Source organism: Mesoplodon densirostris, chromosome 16, assembly GCF_025265405.1.
Source record: "Mesoplodon densirostris isolate mMesDen1 chromosome 16, mMesDen1 primary haplotype, whole genome shotgun sequence".
Classification (NCBI taxonomy): domain Eukaryota; kingdom Metazoa; phylum Chordata; class Mammalia; order Artiodactyla; family Ziphiidae; genus Mesoplodon; species Mesoplodon densirostris.
Window position 1 is genome coordinate 29,506,213 of NC_082676.1, and position 18,933 is coordinate 29,525,145.

General features: G+C 41.2%; 1 protein-coding gene across 1 annotated transcript in view; it reads left to right on the forward strand.

Moving 5' to 3' along the window:
• The first annotated feature begins 1,590 nt into the window (after window positions 1-1,590).
• The window catches only part of TMC2 (transmembrane channel like 2), an 80,491-nt gene continuing 63,148 nt past the window's right edge, over window positions 1,591-18,933 (forward strand). Inside the window, 1 exon segment of the mRNA XM_060077863.1 lies at window positions 1,591-1,782. Coding sequence (XP_059933846.1) covers window positions 1,734-1,782 — 49 coding nt within the window. The 5' untranslated portion in view covers window positions 1,591-1,733.

The following is an 18,933-nucleotide window of genomic DNA, read 5'->3' on the forward strand; positions in this document are numbered from 1 at the left end:
GTGAATGCCCAGTGGTAGCCCTGGGAATCTGCATTTTAAATAGAAACCCTGATGATAGCTTTCACAAACATCCTAGAATTTCCCTGGTGCCTGTCCCAACCAGTGACTCAAGATAGAAGGAAAGAACCCTGGGATGATCCTCACACCTCCCCTGGCTGGAGTGCAAGTGGCATCATTGCTGGGATGTGAGCCAGCAGCTTCTGGCCCCTCCAGGGCCCCTCCGTGTGTAAGTGATGCCTGAAACACGAGGCCACACCACCTCTTTGCCGGGAAACCTGAGCGGAGGAGTGTGCAGCTGGATTGAAGGGCTGGGAACTCACCGCCTCCTGCCCTGCCTCTCTCCCAAACGTCACCTGCCTCCACATTCAATCTCAAACAAGCCAAGGAGCACTGCCTGCCAGGAAAGGAGGCCGGCCACCATGAGGGCCTCAAAACACCCTGGGCCGAAGGTGTGCGTGGATGAGCGAGCCTTGTGAGCCAGCCTGGGGGCCAAGCGAGCCCTGCAGACCATGAGCTGCCAGCTAAGGGGCCTTGGGGAGGAAGGTGAGTTTGTCCTCATCTCTGCCCACTCCCAGGTTTCCTGGACAGCAGGGGATGGGGAAGCAGACAGCGCCTTCGAGGCACAGGGACTCAGGTTTGAGTGCAGGGCCTGCTACTGCTGGCTGAGCAACCTCAGTCTGGTTATCCAAGCTCTCCCTGCCTCATCTATGAAATGAAGGCAGCCATGGCCCCATTGCAGGGCTGTTGGGGGGATTAAAAACGACCTGCCCTGTGCCTGCGTTAACACTGAGCGACAGACGCCATCAGAGCCTGCGGGGCCCTTTCAGCCGCCCCTGTCTTGGTTAGAGTCACCTTTCCTTAGCAATCCCTTCCACAGATTTCTCTGTCTGTCTGTCTGGGGTTGTGGAGATGTTCTGACCTCATGACTTTCCAGGGTGTCAAAGAAATGTCAGGACTGGGAACTCTGGAGCTTGTTGAGTTAAATAGCTGGAGCCTGGTTCCCTCCGAGGTGCTGTAAACCCTCTGAGGGTCCCCACAGTGAGATGGGGCAGTGCAGGGAAGGGGACTTTCCAGAGGTCAGTGGGTCATCCCTGTTGCATCTCTTACAGGAGGAGGTGGCGTGAGGGGGCGGGCAAGGAGCAGCTCTCCCGGCACAGGTGAGATGGGGTGAGGTGTCCTGGGGGGCCCCAAGGACCGGGGAGCCCCAAGGCCCAACCAGCCACCAGCCTTCTCTTCCATTCTCCTGCTTCCCTCCCTCCCTCCCTTTCACCGTAAGGAGCCCTCCCAATGCAGGTCGTTTAACGGGGGAGGAGGCTGAGTGCTGCTCAGAGAGGGCCTGCCCTCAGCCACAGGACTCAAGGGAGAGGCCCAGAGTTAGTGACGCTGAGCTGAGCCTCAGGAAGCAGTGAACACTCACCAGCCTGGGAGGCCGGGCCTCCGTCCCAGGCAGCTGCTAGGAGGGGGAGCCAGAGCTCACACGCAGGCCGCCTGACTGCAGAGGGCACACCCTTACCCTCCACAAAATACCAGCAGTGGTGGGTCGCCTTCCCATTGGGGATGCAGACGCAGCTTCTCTGTGAGCCAGTGAAGGCTTCACCTGGAGGGGGCGACCTGTTCCACAAGGAGCTGAAGAGCCAGCGGAAGTAACGGGGGAAGACCGTCCACTGCCAGGAGGGCAGGAGCCACATGAACGGGTCGGGCATCCTGCACTTCAGGTCAGGAGACATGTGGTTATGGTGCCCTTCTCTCCTCCTCGCATCCCAGGCAGGGCCCTGCTTATAGGTGAGGAAGCAGAATCTCAGGAGGTGATGGACTTCTTGGTGGGGGTGGGGGTGCTGGGAGAGATCCTCTTACCTCATTCTGAGAGGGACTTGTCCTGGCCCCATGCTGGCACACGGTACGTGGAGGAGCTGGTCCCAGGATCCACCCCATCTGCCTCCTCTGCCCGGCCCTTCCTCTTGCACCTACTGCTCCCCCACTGTCAGGGTCCTGAGCCCTTGGTGAAGCAGCCCCGTGATGCGGGGGGTGGGGGGGCACCCAAGAGCAAGATGTGCAGGGGAGCCAGGGCTCCTGGGCAGGCGGGAGGAGCCATGGAGGCACCACTGGCCTCGCAACACTCCTTCCTACCCAGAGCTGCCCCATGGCCACTGCCCCTCCTCCCCACCCCACCTGCCTCTGCATCCAGTCCTCACATCTCTCCAGAATCTTGGGAGTGAGTGCGAGAAAGTGCACGGTGCTCAGTGGGGCTGGACGAGGACCTGTCCTCGAGGAGGGTCAGCTCCCTTGGTGACACTGAGTGTAGGATGCTCGGGTCTGGTCCTCCACATTCCATTTCCCTGCTGTCTTCCAGTTGCTGTCCCATCTGCACCCATCCTGACTCCCCCTCCACCACCCCTGAAGGGGTGGGCATTGTGGGGGTCACCTGTGGGCAAATGGTCCTTGAGCAGGACTGAAATGGAAAGTTATTTTGCCTAAAACACAAACCTTTTTCTACTGAAATATGCCACGTACACACCCCTCCCCCCCTTGTCATCTTCCCTTCTGCATAGAAAAGAGGAAGTGAGTCAAAATTTTAACTTCAGGGACCCAAATGGTCAAGGGATGCAGTAAAGTTCAATAATGGGAATCCATTAAATGAACTGGAACACAATTACATAAAGATTTCCATTTTAATTCTCCTGTGGAGTCACCCCTGAGGGACCTAAATCCTATACCTTCAGCTTATGTTCTACAAGAAGGAAAAAAATGTCTGAGAATACAAAGTTTGTTTCTCAAAATAATTACAATTTTTTATTCCATTAGTTGAAAAGGAGGATCAGAATTCTCCCTCCTCTTGTATCATTTGGTGAACATACTTAACTGTTAAGAGTTGGAGGGTGAGCCAGACCCACTGGGTCTTCCAGCCTCTCTATTTTCCTTTCAGCCTATTTTTCGCTCTGAATTTTCTGACTTGAGTCAGGTGCATAAACGTGAGGAAGCCTGTTAAGTGTAAACGAGTGTATTCAGGGCTTGGAAGTCTTCCTAATGTGACAGCTGCCTTCCTAGCTCCTAAATTATGTATTACGTGGAGTCTATTGAAAACTGACTATGAAAGAAAAACTAGAAAAGCAGGTTGCTTTCTGTGCAAAAGAGGTTGGGGAAGATTGAAAGGCAAATTCTGGCTTGCTTTCCACATTCCACATGAATTGCATTCAGTTGGGAAATGAGATTACAACAGGGATTACAGCTTGGAAAAAATATGTGAACCACCAAGTTACATCTACGGTGCTTGGAAGAATTCCTGGTACAGTTCATTACCAAAGAGAAAACTGTTTCTTAGCTGACTGAGGATACACAGTTCAGAAGAGGATACAAACGTATATTGACTTTCTTACTCAGTCTTGTCAAGCAATATGGAACTGGTCTTCGATGACCATGAGACACTTCTCCTTAATCCCTTGCCCACCCTCTCTGTTCCTTTGCCCTCTCTGAGAGCCTAGCTCAGTTCTAGAGCTCTTCCCTGGGATCACAGCTGTGGTGGCACACACTTTTTCACACTTGCTCCCATGTCTTTGGAGAAGTACATTTGTTTCTGGCCAAAGCCTTTCAGACTATGGGAAAGAGCATCTGTAGAACAAACCCATCTTTCATGGCTAATACTGAACAGCTTCCTAACTTGGATGAGTTATTATCACACTTAAATAATTTGTTGTTACATTGTCTTACCAAAACCCTCTTCCCATAGGAGGTGAGAAGGAGAAGACGTTAGGGTAGGAGTGGGTGAAGAAAACCTACCCTGCCACACATGCGATCACCTGTCTTTGAGTCTGCAGCTAGCACTCAGTACTTTTCAGTGTACTTACACCAGGTGTCTCATCAGACCCTGCAGTCATCGCAGCAATTGGAAACCAAGTCCCAAAGACATGGAGATTGTTAATGGTGGAGTCAGACCCTTGCTTGACGCCTCTTCTTGCCTCCACAACAAGTGAAGCAACCACAGCAAACATGCTCATAGGGTCTGCCCCACAGTGACTGGGAACCACTGTCCCCACCCTCAACAGCCTCTTCAATGCTGCTAGCATCATCCTTTGATGCAGATCACACACAGTCAATGCTCCAGTATTACACTCTCTCCCTCCAGATTTCCCCCTGCTCCCCAAGGGTATGCACGGCTCTCTGGGCAACTTCCTCTCTACATGCTCCCTGCCCCAGCACCAACCATACCCTAGACTCGACTCTGCCCTGGTCACCCATGCCCCAGACCTCTTGGCATTTTCACTGGAGCCCTTCAAGCCCCCATTTTCTTTGCCCAGAATCCCCCCACCTCACTACCACCACTACCCCTCTCTATCTCCATCCCTTTCTTCTCTTGCCAAACTCATGTTCATCCTTTAAGACTCAGAGGAAACATCAGTTCTTGGTGAAGCATTTCCAACCATCCCAACCATAATTCATCACTCTCCCTCTGTAGTTCCAAGATCTTTTTTTCTTTAGTCCACCTTTCATTCCTTCTTTAAAAAAAAAAAACATTTATCTAAGTTATTGTCAAGAGCTGGCTCCCTAAATATCACCAACACAGCCTGTTGATAAGACAAAGCCGATTTATTGCTTACAGCAAGCAAAGTCTTGACAATATCTCAGGGAAGGTAAGTCATAATTTATTAAGAAATGAAAGTTTGATTTAGGATAGGACTTTCAAAGTGACGGCTTGATTAGGATTGGGTAAGAATCACAATATAACAATCCACAGTAAACAGCAAGGCCAGGATTTTGAAGCAAAGCATTGAAAAAACTCTTAGGGAGCAAATTAGAATCTGTTATGCTTTCCATTGCAGAGCTGATGGGTCTTTGGGAAAATTCGGTAATGAACAATCAAGCCATTTGCTGGTCAGGAGTTTCCTGGAAAAATAAAGTCATGCTAATGAAGACAGAGGCATAGCACAACATCGTCTTCATATAGACACTAAGGTGTAATTGGGCTTCTCCATGTCCAGGCTGAATGTGGGGAAATAGCTTCAGTTCTCAGTTTGTCTTTGTGGTCATTCTTCATCCTGAGATGAAAGACTGACCATCAATATCTGAGAGTATCAGTTCAGATCCTTACTGCTGTTTGAGGTATCATAATTGCATGTCAATTGTCTGCTGAAAAGTTGTTTCTGCTGGTGGTCCTTTCAACCCGGTATCAGGTTTTCCAGTTCTTTTTGATGGATGACCCTTTGCTGGATCATTTGATGCACAGCAGCTGTGTAATAGAATTCAAAACTCTGGAGATCACACATCTGAACACGGGAATGCAGACAAATACTAACAGGATTATGACCAGAGTTTATATAGCCCACTTTTCAGCCAGGAGCCAAGAGTGCCCAGACTGAACAAGAAAACAGATCTCATGCCCAATCTGAGGTGTCCACAGAACTACATATGGGGTCATTAGACATATTACCCAGTTTTATGATATCTTCATTTACTACCTGGATCTTTTTAGTAATGTTAAAGATCTCTGAGAGGTCTGCAGGAATGTGAGTACAACATTCTTCCCCTGAAACAACTCATATTACCCTTGAGAGGTCAATATTATATCTAAAGCAGCTCTGTTCTGAACCTCTAAGGAGATATATTCTACGGCCTTAGTGGCATTGCCTGAGTCCTACTGCTTTTTTCTCTCAATCATAAGGTTCACCCTACTATCTGGGCCTCTTGTAAAGTATGAAATGAAGAGTCCTGAGGAGAGAAGAATAAAATCCAGAATTCCCCTAGAGTAGTTAGGGTTTCAGTTCTGGAATCAGGGCCAGTTCTTCTCCTTTTTCAATGAAACTATCTGCTGATCTCTTTTTCCTAGAGGAAAAACCAATGGGCCAAAATGGAACCTGGGTAAGGTCAAAGGCAATCTTGAGAGTCGGTATTAGTATACCAACGTAATAAGTTCCTGTCCAATTTGTGGGTAGTAGCTAGCAGGCTTCTGTACCAGATTCAATACCTGTCATTGAGGGCCACCCAGTGACCTGGTTTTGGCCAACTGATTTCTTACAAGAACTGGGACCAAGGGAAGCTGGTTGGCTCCCAGGGCTCCTTTTCGCCAGTTCATGGGTGAATTGTAGCTGGGAATTAGTCATTCCAAGGAGTGCTTAAGGATGCAAACAGCAATATTAGAAACAGGGATTATAAGTAACACAGTTAAAAGTAGCCTTAAGTGAGTGAGAGGACAGAAGATAGGTAAAAGAATAGAAAACAGAGGAATACAGATCGTAAAGTAAAAATCTGTGGTCTTGTTCTGTGGATCTTGGGCTCAGCTGTATACATCCAAAGGCTGTCTGCTTCAGGGTGGCTCCTAAGAACCCTCAGCCTGAGGTCACCAGTAGGGACAATCTTCCAGTAATTTGAGGATGGTTTATGTCTCTTTAGTTGAAGGACATGAATTCAAGAATCAACCTGCTTAAGCATTTCACTGCTTTGCTAGTTGTTAACAGTACCTGACAGGGTCCTTCCAGTCAGTGTTCTGAGACAGTTCTTTGATGAAGGCAAAAACTCTGGCCTACAGCTGAGGTTTCAAGGAAGCTTTGGGGTAAAACAAATAGTATCTGTAGGTAACAGGGACTTAAAATGGCTGTGGTTAACTTATTACTGATAACTGTCAAAAGTGAAATATTTCATAACGATAATGAAATTGACAAGAAAATTTAGTTGTTTCTGTAGCACACAAAACAAACACAAGGCAATCTAAAAGTTTTGAACAGAATGTCTATAATAATTAAACATGTCTTTATAGACAATGAACATTATATCAGATTTATAAAGATGGTTAAACAGATAAAGATATCTTGAGGTATAAAACAATTTTAAAAAGACATATACATAATATACCAAAACATACTAAGCATGTAAGAAAAATATATCAAGACTATATCAAGTAAAGAGATTCGGTAGATCTGGAGTAGGTCCTAAGTATGCATATGTTAATAAAACTCCATAGGTAAGTTTGATGTTCATCTCCAGTTGAACAGCACTGGCCTTAAAAATGCTAGATTCAAATTTTAAAAGATTGTTATCAAATAAACATTTTAAGTGATAACTGAATTATGACTGATAATTATAGTGCTGCCTAACATGAGAAAATCATCATCAGAACTCTGATAAATAGAAACCAATGCTGGCAGCAAAGGCATTGAAAAATCTCTAGGAGCAGCCCATAGAGCATACAATTGCTGAAATATTTAACGTTTGACCTATACCAGTTTAACCTAGAAAAGGCTAAGCATCTCTTCTGATTTGACACCACTTCCCATGAAACTCCAACAGTAACATATCAAATAACCCTAATTGCTTCTGGCACCTTTGTTTTTTGAGATGGAAAAACAAATCTTTGTGACTTCCCAGGGCCCTCTAGGAAACCACAAAGAAAGTTTTAGATACAAAAGATATTCTGAAAGTGATTTTACTTCATTTTACACTTACGAGTCAATCTTAGAAACAAAAATGAAATCAAAATTTTTCAGATTTGATGGGAATTCCCTGGTGATCCAGTGGTCAGGACTTGGCGCTTTCACTGCGGTGGCCCGGGTTCAATCCCTGGTTGGGGAACTGAGATCTGGCAAGCTATACAGCACAGCCAAAAAAAAAAAGCTTTCAGATTTGAACACAAGATAGGATCATGGATGCCTTAGAAACAATATTTGGCTACTCATTTGAAAGTGACAAAAAAACTTTTAAAAATATACTTAGAGAGTAACATGATCACCTACCAAGAACCTTAGCACTTCATAAGTGAGGAAGCTTTGTTTTCCTAAATAATCAAAGCCATAACAAAGCCAACACAAAACACAAAAAATTATTGTGGGAAGACTCAGAATCTTTGCTATATAGGCAGATAAAGGATGGGGGGTGCTTTATATCTTAAATGAAGGCAACTAACAGTAAACTATGAAAATAAACAGAAACAAGCCCATCAAAACTGAGCAGATTTTGTTAGGATTTTAACAGGTTTCATAGCTTCTCAGACTCATGATTTACTCATCTATAATCCAAGGCCAGTAAAATTCCCTTCCCATGAACCTTCTGCTATTTTCTACATCCATTCAGGTTTTGTCCTTCACCATGCTCCATTCACTCTGCAACAGCCTGTCATTTCATTTTAGGACAAATCTATTCCTTCTCCCTTAACAAAAACACATTTTTTACTTTGCATACAAAGTTGTGCCTTTCTGTCAAGACTAATCATAGTAGAGTCTCACTGAAGTATAACCCTTAACTGAAGGAACTTCTATCTCATAGAATAAGCTGGGAAGATGGATAATTGTCAGCTGTCACACATCAGCATTTTAGACTAGCAAAACTCATGAGTACACATAACACAACTTTCTGCAAACAAACACAACCCACACATAATTTTTCAAAGGGACAGAAATGTACATGTTCATTTACAGACACAAAGATATTACTTCTAGGTAGCATATTTTTAAAAAAGAAGCAAAAGGATACAAACTTAAAATCTTGCTTAGTAATCAATGTTTCAGAATTTCATCTTACTTAGAAATGATCTAGGTATCCGATGAATACCATTAACTCAATTTAGTATCAGTCCAAAGTTTCAAGATACCTCTAAATCTTGGAAATTAATCTTGCAGCTGGAATACTATAAAACATAAATCTATTGAAATCAAATGTTCAGAATGATGAATCAATTTAATTAAGCACAAATTTATGTATTTCATAATCTTAAACTTTAAGTAGAAGTATCGCTAGCATATTTAATCGATGAACCTATATAAGTTTAGGATACCTAATTAGAATAAAAGTATAATCTTGTGTTGTATTTAATGCTGAAAAATCAAAGAAGGCATGGTTCTTTTTATTAAACCAGACATAATAAACTAGTTCACTTGCCAATTTTTCACCAAATTTCTATGATTTTTTGGAATATTTAATTTATATAAACACATTGATATCTTATAAACCAATCAAATGAGCTCCTTTAATCTTTAGAGAAACTTCTCCTTGAGATGTCCCTTGGAGCATCTCATTGATCAATGATTTCATTTTTTAATAGATTTTATCTTTTAGAATAATTTTAGATTTACAGGAAAATTGCACAGAATATAGAGTTCCCATATATAATCTTCTTTCCTCATCTCACCCCAGCTTTCCCTATTATTAACATCTTGCATTAGTGTGTTATATTTGTTACAATTGATGAACCAATACTGATGCATTATTATTATCTAAAGTTTACAGTTTACCTTAGGGTTCACTCCTTGTGTTGTACATTCTATGGGTTTTTTTCCTTTTTTTAAAATTGAAGTATAAAAAAATCTATGGGTTTTAACAAATCCACCATTACAGTATCATACAGAATAATGTGCCTTAAAAATGTCCCTCCCCTTTCCCCTGCCCTCCTGGCAACCACTGATCTTTTATCGTCGCCATAGTTTTGCCTTTTCCAGAATGTCATATGGCTGCAATCATACAGTATGTAGCCTTTTCAAGCTGTCTTCTTTCAGTTAGGAATATGAATTGAAGTTTCCTCCATATTTTTTTTTTTTTTTTTTTTTTTGGCTGCACTGCATGGCATGCGGGACAGATCCCCCGCCAGGGATCAAACCTATGCCCCCTGGAGTGGAAGCGTGGAGTCTTAACCACTGGACCGCCAGGGAGGTCTTGGTTCTGCCACGTTTTTTCATGGCTTGATAGCTTATTTCATTTTAAAACTGAGTAATATTCCACTGTCTATATGTATCACAGTTTGTTTATGCAGTCACCTATTGAAGGAAATCTTGGTTGCTTCCAATTTCTGGCAAATATAAATAAAGCTGATATAAACAATTTTAGGTTTTTTTGTGTGGACCTAAGTTTTCAATTCCTTTGGGTAAACATCTAGGAGTACAATTGCTGCATCATAGGGTAAACCTACGTTGAGCATTTTAAGAAACTGCCAAACTGTCTTCCAAAGTGGCTGTACCATTTTGTATTCCTATTAGAAATAAATGATAGCTGTGGCCGTTCTACGTCCTCACCAGCAATTGGTGCTGTTAGTCTACTGAATTTTAGTCATTCTGGTAGCTGTGTAGTAGAATCTTCTTGTTTTAATTCGCAGTTCTCTGATGACATGTGATGACATTTTTTCATATGCTTATCTCTCATCTGTATATTTTCTTTGGTTAAGTATCTGTTCAGGTATTTTGTCCACTTTTTTTATTGAGTTTTTCTTACTGTTGAGTTTTAATAGTTCTTTGTATATTTGTGTACAAATTCTTTGTTGAATATGTGTTTTATAAATATTTTCTTCCAGCATATGGCTTGTATTTTCATTTTCGTCTTAACAGTGTCTTTTGCAGAGCAGAACTTTTAAATTTTAATAAAGTCCAACTTACCAAATTTTTCTTTCACAGATCGTGCTTTAGGTGTTTTATCTAAAAAGTCTTTTCAAAACCCAAGATCACTTAGATTTCTCTTATGTTATCTACTAGGAGTTTTATAGTTTTGCATTTTATATTTAGATCTATGATTCATTTTGAGTTTATTTTTGTGACAGGTATAAGGTCTGTGTCTAGATTTTTTTTTTCTTGACATATGATGTGAGGTCCAGTTGTTTCAGTACCATTTGGTGAATTGCCTTTCTTCCTTGTCAAAGATCAGTTGGCTATATTTGTGTGAGTCTATTCCTGGGCTCTCTATTCTGGTCCATTGATCTATTTGTCTATTCTTTCACTGATATCACACTGCCTTGTTACTGTAACTTTATAGTAAGTCTTGAAGTTGGGTAGTGTCAGTCCTTCAACCTTGTTCTTCTCTTATGTTGGCTATTCTGGATCTTTTGCTATTCCATATAAACTTTAGAATAAATTTATCAAAATTCACAAAATGACTCATTGAGATTTTGATTGGGACTGTGTTGAATCTATTGATGAAATTGGGAAGAGCTGACATCTCAGTAATATTGAGGCTTCTTATCCATGAACATAAAATAGCTCTCCATTTATTCAGATATTTGATTTCTTTCATCAGTTTTGTAGTTTTCCTCATATAGACCTTACATAGTTTGTTAGATTTATACCTAAGTATTTCATTTTTTGGTACTAATGTAAATGATGTTTTTCATTTCAATTTCAATTTTATCATTGCTGGTATACAGGACTTTGACACGTTAAATTCTTTTTTTAAAGCAGCAATAAATATTTATCATCGCATACAGTTTCTGTGGGTCAGAAATCTGAGGATGGTTAGCGATGTGGTTCTGACTCCTGATCTCTCAAGAGGGAGTGGGTGAGATGGTGGCTGGGGCTTCAGCCTCATCTGAAGGCTTGGCTACGGCTGGAGTATCTGCTCCAGTCACATGGCTGTTGGCAAGATGATGCTGGCCAATGGCAGGAGGCCTCAGTTCCTCCCCACATCGACGTCCCCCTAGGGCTGCTTGAGCATTCTCACAACATGGTGGCCAGCTTCCCTCAGAGCAAATGAGCCAGTTGCTTGGGGGTTACTCCCATCTTCCTGGGCATCAAGGTCCCCCACCAGCATCTGGCAGGCGCCCTAGTTGCGGGGAGATGCAAACTCCACGTCTTCATCTTGACTAGCCCCCCCCCCAACCCTGGCACATTAGCTTTGCATTCTGCAGCCTTGCTATAATCACTTTTTAGTTCTAAGAGGGTTTTTTGTGGATTCGTTGAGATTTTCTACATAGATAATAATATAATCTGTAAACAAAAACAGTTTTATTTCTTCCTTTCCAATCACTATACCTTTTATTTCTTTTTCTTGTTTTATTGCATTAGCTGGGACTTCCAGTAAAATGTTGAATAGGTAAGAGGGAACATCCACATCTTGTTCCCAATCTGAGGGGGAAAGCATATAATTTCTCACCATTAACTGTGATATTAGCTGTAGGTTTTTTGTAAAAATTCTTTATCAGGTTGAGGAAGTTCCCATCTACTTTTAGTTTGCCAAGAGGTTTTATTATCAATTGGTGTTGTATTTTTTCAAATGCTTTTTCTGAATCTATTGATATGATCATATTATATTTTGTCATTATCATGTTGGTATGATGGATTATATTAATTGATTTTCTAATATTGAATCAGTCTTGCATACCTAGAATAAATCCCACTTGGTTGTGGTATGTTATTCTTCATATATATATTTTTGTTTTGTTTTGTTTTGTTTCTTTTGCCATGCCGTGCAACTTGTGGGATCTCAGTTCCCTGACCACAGATTGACCCCTGGCCATGGCAGTGAAAGCCTGGAATCCTAACTACTAGGCCACCAGGGAACTCCCAACTTGCTAATGTTTTATTGAGGATGGTCACATCTATGTTCATGAGGGATATTGATCTGTAATTTTCCTTCTGTGTAATGTTTTTGTATAGTTTTGGTATTAGGATAATGCGAGCTTCATAAAATGAGTTGGGAAGTATTCCCTAATAGAAATTTTATGGAAGAGATTGTAAAGAAATTATATTTCTTCTTTAAACATTTGGTGGAATTCACTAGTGAAACCATCTGGGCCTGGTTTGGGGTTTGTTTGGTTGGTTTTTGGCTTGGGTTTTTTTGTTTGTTTGTTTGTTTAAGATTAATTATTGATCCAATTTCTTAAATAGATATAGGCCTATTCAAATTACCTATTTTTTCTTGTATGAGTTTTGGTAAATTGTGTCTTTCTAGGAATTTGTCTATTTCATCCAAGCTGTCAGATTTATAAGCATCAAGTTTTTCATAATATTCATTTACTACCCTTTTAAAGTCCATGTGATAATAGTGATGACAACTCTTTCATTTCTGATATTAGAAATTTGTGTTTTCTCACTTTTTTCCTTGGTTTTCCAGACTAGAGGTTTATCAATATTACTGCTCATAAAAAAAAAAAAAAAAAAAGCTTTTGGTTTCACATTTTCTCCATGGCTTCCCTGTTTTAAATTTCATTGACGTCTTGTTCTAATTTTCATTATTTCTTTTCTTCTGCTTACTTTGGATTAAATTTGCTCTTCTATTCTAGTTTCACAAGGTGGAATCTTAGATTATAGATTTTTAAGTGTCTTCTAATGTATGTATTCAGTACTACAATTTCTCTCTAAGCACTCCTTTTGCTGCATCCACAAATTTTGATGTTTTATTTTCATTTAAATTTAATTCAAAGTATTTTAAAATTTCTCTTGAGACTTCTTCTTTGTCCCATGTGTTATTTAAAAATGTGTTGTTCCGTCTGCAAATATTTTGGTATTTTCCAGTTATTTTTCTGTTACAGATTTCTAGTTTAATTCCATTGTGATCTGACCTCATACTTTGAATAATTTCTATTCTTTTAAATTTGCTAACATATGTTTATGGGCCAGAATGTTGTCTATCTTGGTGAATGTTCCACGTGAGCTCAAGAAGAATGTGTGTTCTGCTGTTGTTGGATGAAGTGTTTTATAAATGTCAATTAGATCCAGTTGATTGATGGTGCTGTTCAGTTCAATTATGTCCTTACTGATTTTCTGCCTACTGTATCTTTCAACTACTGATAGAGGTGTGTTGAAGTCTCCAACTATAGTAGTGGATTTGTCCATTTTTCCTTGCAGTTTTATCAGATTTTGCCTCACATATTTTGGTGCTCTGTTGTTAGGTGCATACATATGAGAGATTATTTTGTCTTCTTGGAGAAATGACCTCTTTATCATTATGTAATGCCCTACTTTATCCCAGGTAATTTTCCTTGCTTTGAAATCTGTTTGTCTGAAATTAGTACAGTTACTCTAGCTTTCTTTTGGTTGGTGTTAGCATGATATTTTTTTCTCCATCCCTTTACTTCTAGTCTATATGTGTCTTTATATTTAAAGTAGATTTCTTGTAGACAACATATAGTTGTCTTTTTTTATCCACTTTGACAATCTCTGTCTTTAATTGCTTCATTTAGACCATTGACATTTAAAGTGATTATTGATATAGTTGGATTAATATTTACCATATTTGTTGCTGTTTTCTATTCACTGCCCTTGTTTTTTGTTCCTATTGTCTTCCACTCTTGTTCTGTGTTTTGTGGTTTTGACTGAGTATTTTATATGATTCCAATTTCTCTCCTTTTTTAGCGTATTATACTAAATACTACATTTTCACTTTTTTTAGTGGTTGCACTAGAGTTTGCAGTATACATTAACAACTAAGCCAAATCCACTTTCAAGTAACACTATACCTCTTCATGGGTAGTGCAGGTACTTTATAACAGAGTGTTCCCAATTCCTCCTTCCCATCGTTTTAACATTGCTGTCATTCATTTCACTTATCCATTAGCTGTAGTCATCTAATATATTGTTGCTATTATTATTTCAAAACTCTTATCTGTTAGATTAAGAGTAAGAAACATAAAAGATTTTATACGTTATTTGTTTGTTCCTTCTTGAATGCTCTTTCTTTATGTATATCCAAGTTTCTGACCTACATCATTTTCCTTCTCTCTGAAGAACTTATCATTTCTTTCAAGGCAAGTCTAGTCAATTTTTGTTTGTCTCAGAAAGTCTTTATTTCTCTTTTATGTTTGAAGAAATTTTGCTGGATACAAAGTTCTAGACTATGGGTTGTTTTATTTTTTTCCTTTCAGCACTTTAAAATATTCCACTTCACTCTCTTCTTGCTTGTGTGGTTTTTGAAGAGAAATAATAAAATTCTTATCTTTGTTTCTCTAGAGGTAAAATGAGTTTTTTTTCTTCCCCCTTCTGGCTTTTTTCAAGATATTTTCTCTGTCTTTGATTCTTTGTAATTTTAATACAATATACTCGGCGGAGATTTTTTGACATTTGTCCTTGTTGGTGTTCTCTGAGCTTCCTGGATCTGTGGTTTGGTGGCTGTCATTGATTTTAGACAATTTTCAGCCATTATTACTTCAAATATTTCTTCTATTCCTTTCTCTCTTTCTTCTCCTTCTGGTACCCCCATTACTCTATGTTACACAATTTGTAATTGTCTCACAGTTCTTTGGATATTTTGTTCTATCTTTTTATCCTTTTTTCTATTTGCTTTTCAGTTTGGGAAGTTTCTATTGACATATCTTCCACTCTACTGATTCTTTACTTGATTATGATCAGTCTACTAATGTGCCCATCAAAGGCATTCTTCATTTCTGTTACAGTGTTTTTGGTTTCTATCATTTCCTTTCAATTCTTCTCTACAGTCTCAATCTCTCTGCTTACACTACCCATCTGTTTTTGTATGTTGTCCACCTTTTCCGTTAGATCTGTTAGCATATTAATCATAGTTATTTTAAATTCTTGGTCTGATAATTCCAGAACCTCTGCCATATCCAAGTCTGGTTCTGATGGTTGCTCTGTCTCTTCAAACTGTGTTTTTTATCTCTTAGTATGCCTTGTAATTGTTTGCTGAGAGCCAACATGATGTACTGGGTTAACGGAACTGAGGTAAATAGGCCTTTAGTATGATGTTTTATGTTTGTCTTGCTAAGTGTTAGGCCATGTTCATTGTTCACTGTAGCTGTAGGTGTCAGAGGACTCAATTTCCTTTAGTGTCCTTGTTCTTGTCTCTCCTGTTGTTTTGAGTTTCCCTAGGAACTCCCCCTTTTTTTTTTTTTTTTTTGGAGTCTGAGCCTTGCAGTTCTTTCTGTTGTCATCCCCTGTCATTATACTGGAGTCTTGTTTATGTGGTGGTGAAGTATGGGGCAGGGGAAGTGCTATAATCCTATGACTAGATTTCAGTCTTTAGTGAGCCTGTGCCTCTAGGCTGTGACCTTCACAAGAGCTTCTCAGCCTTCTCCCCCCAGCCTTTGGTGACACAAGAAATCTAGAGGTGGCTGGAGTGGGGGTATTTCCATTCCTCCAGGTCAATAAAGCTGGTAAACTCTGCTCAGTTAGGCTCACTCTGGTAAAGTAGTTTCCCTGGAGCATAGGTGTAAAGGAAAAACTCTGTTTTTTTTCTTTGCCACATAGGGAAAAACCCAATTCTTCCCTACTGTGAGTTTCTTCCCTATTTGTCTCCTTTACTACTCACACAGAACACTTCACTTCTGATATTTCTTGTCACCAAATGTATGGAAGTTTTCCCTTACAACAGTGTGACACTAGCTGGGTGTCCCACAGTATAAGTCAATTCTGACACTACCTACTCAGACCCCACAGGCTTATTTCCCCAAGACTGCAAACTACCCCCACTTCAGATACCAATCACAAGCCCAGGTCCTTCTGACCAACCAGCTATAGATCCAAGGTTCCAAAGACCCCCTCCTTGGGTTCAATTAATTTGCTAGAGTGGCTCACAGAACTCAGAGAAATATTTATTTACATTTACCCGTTTATTAAAGATATAATAAAGGATACAGAGTAACAGCAGATGAAGAGATACATGAGGCAAGGTCTGGGAGTTGGAGTGTGTCACCCTCCCAGTACGTGGATGAGTTTACCCATCAAGAAGCTATCCCAACCCACTGCCATTGGAATTTTATAGAGACTTCCTCACATAGGCATCATCAATTCTTAACTTCATTTCTAGCCCCTCTCTCCCATCTTGAGGTTGGGGGTGGGGCAGGGCTGACAATTCCAAGCGTCTAATCATGGGTTGGTCTTTCTGGTGACCAGCCCCCATCCAGCCATTCAGGAGCCCATCAGAATCACCTCATTAGAAGAATAGATGTTCCTAGTGCTCTTAGGATTTTACAAAGATTTTAGGACCTCTGTGTCTGGAATTGGGGACAGAGACCAATATATATTTCTATTATCTCACAGCAGGCCTTTGTTAAAGAGAACAGGACACTCTGGGTTACTTTTCATATTTTGAAATGAGTACTTTCCCCTCCCCCTGCTGGAAGCACCATGGAGTTTCCTCCAGTCTTCACAGTGAGAACCTGCTAGTGCTCCCAGGAGGTAAAATTCACGAAAGTGTGCCCCCTCCTCCAAAGACTGGGCCCCATAGTTTTTAACTCTCAAGCTAGTACACAATAAGCCTCCAGCATTTCATCAATTACAATTTGTATTCCTACCAGTAATAGCCATGCTTTTTATCTTCTATATTCTGATCCTTTGGCACCTTGAGGCTTTGTTGACCCTGGAGGGACAGCCCTCCCAGTTTTAGCTAATTCTTAGAGATAGCAAACAACTCATCTGCAAGCTTTCCTTTCGTATGCAAACCAACCAACCCAGAGTTTATAACCTCAACCTTTATCAAGCTCATACTCTGGGCCTCTATCCACCCGCCCTATTCACCCCAGGGCCTGGTAGCAGAACAACTAGGGAATGCCCCTATGCTCCAGGGCCCATTGAAATTATTCAGATTAGCCAATCCTAACCCTGCTTACCCTGACTCACTCCTTCCTTTCCTTAGAAACCATAATAAAGGCTCTTGCCCACATTTTTCCTCTCTGCCTTGCTACTGACTGAGCCTTGTACTTCCTCATGTGGCCCTATGTGACACGGTGTTGCTTGGGATCTCTAAGTACAAAAACCTCTTCCTCCATGACAGTCATTTCCATGTCTGAGTATCTTACCATACCTAATTAAAGTAAGTCCTGAATACTCTCCCTTTAAGCACTACAAGCACTGGCTCCCATGGAGGGCTTCTGCTCAAGGTAAGCTATGATTCTCTGCCTCTGCAGTTTGCGGACAGTAGCTTGCCCTACAAACTCAATTCTCTGATGGATCTAAGAAGAATTTTCAGTTTGTTCAGCTTGTTTTCTTGTTAGTAGGATGGAGCTCTTCACACATTGGAGTGAAACCCAGAAGTCCAATCATTTCATATTTTACCTATTTTCTCTATCTTCTTAGCCAAGGCAGAACAATTCTTTTTCCAGTATCCTTTATAATTACAGTTTTTTGAAGTATCTTTATCAAGAAACTCCCTCCATTGGGGTTTGAATACTGAATGGGACCTTTATAAAAGCACAAAACTGACCATGTCACCTCTGCTTAAAACTCTTCTAGGGTCCTTCCTACCCACCCACTACCTAACCCTGCCCTATACCCACTCGCTGCACACACACACACACACCCACACACTCTATTTTCACGCTAGGTCTTAGCTTAGAAGTTTCTTCCTCCAGAATATCTTCCTCAGGTCTGGGTGAAGCCTACCACTGTGCTTCTTTGATTCTACCAGTATCCTAGTTTGAGATCCAAGAAGAGAACTCTGGATAGTTTATCTTTGAACCACAGAGCAAATTCTGTTTGCTAAATCCAGCATGCTCCCCTTACATCACACTTGTATAGATATTATCTCAGTTGGATTTACCTACCACACTTTGAGATAGATGCCTATAGATAAATCAGGTCCCCTGGAAGCAGAGCCTGAGATGGGGATTCTTGTGCATGTGATTTATTGAGGGCAGCTCTCAGGAGACAAGGAGTAAGGGAAGCAGGACAGATCAAGGGAAGGAGCTGAGCAAAGCTGTGTGTTCAGCTGGGGTCTAGCCTCTGCCTGATCCCACAGGGAGCTCTGGAGCGTGAATGAACCACAGACTTGCTCTGCCTGGAGGCCAGAGGACTGGACTTTTTGTACCCCATATCAGTTAACAATTGGCTGTCAGCTGACTTGAGGAGAGGGGAGGCATGTAAACTCCCAGACATTTCCCAAGATGGTTTCCATCAACAATGGGCTCCCTTGGGAAGGGAGAAGCTGTGAACTGTAAGAGCCAACACGCATAGCAGCTAAGGGACAATGCCACGGCCAGATAATGGAGATCTGGGTAGACCACCATCAGCATACCCATGAGAAAACTGATTCAGAGAGAACAAGAAACCTGCCCAGTGTTACCGAGGTAATAACCAGCAGAACAAGGTTTCAGGCCCAAATATCCAGACTCTGAATCCCCAGCTCACTCTGCCCAAATCCACCAGCGACCAGTTTTGGTTGCTGTTTCACGGGGTGGCTTGCTTCTCAGAATGTAAAGCTCAAGGGTCAGGGAGCAGCGAGGAAAACTCTCTGTGGCTGCTACATTGCATGCACAACCTTGAGAGGCTGGAAAAGGAGTGGACAGAGGCAAGAACTTGAGAACCT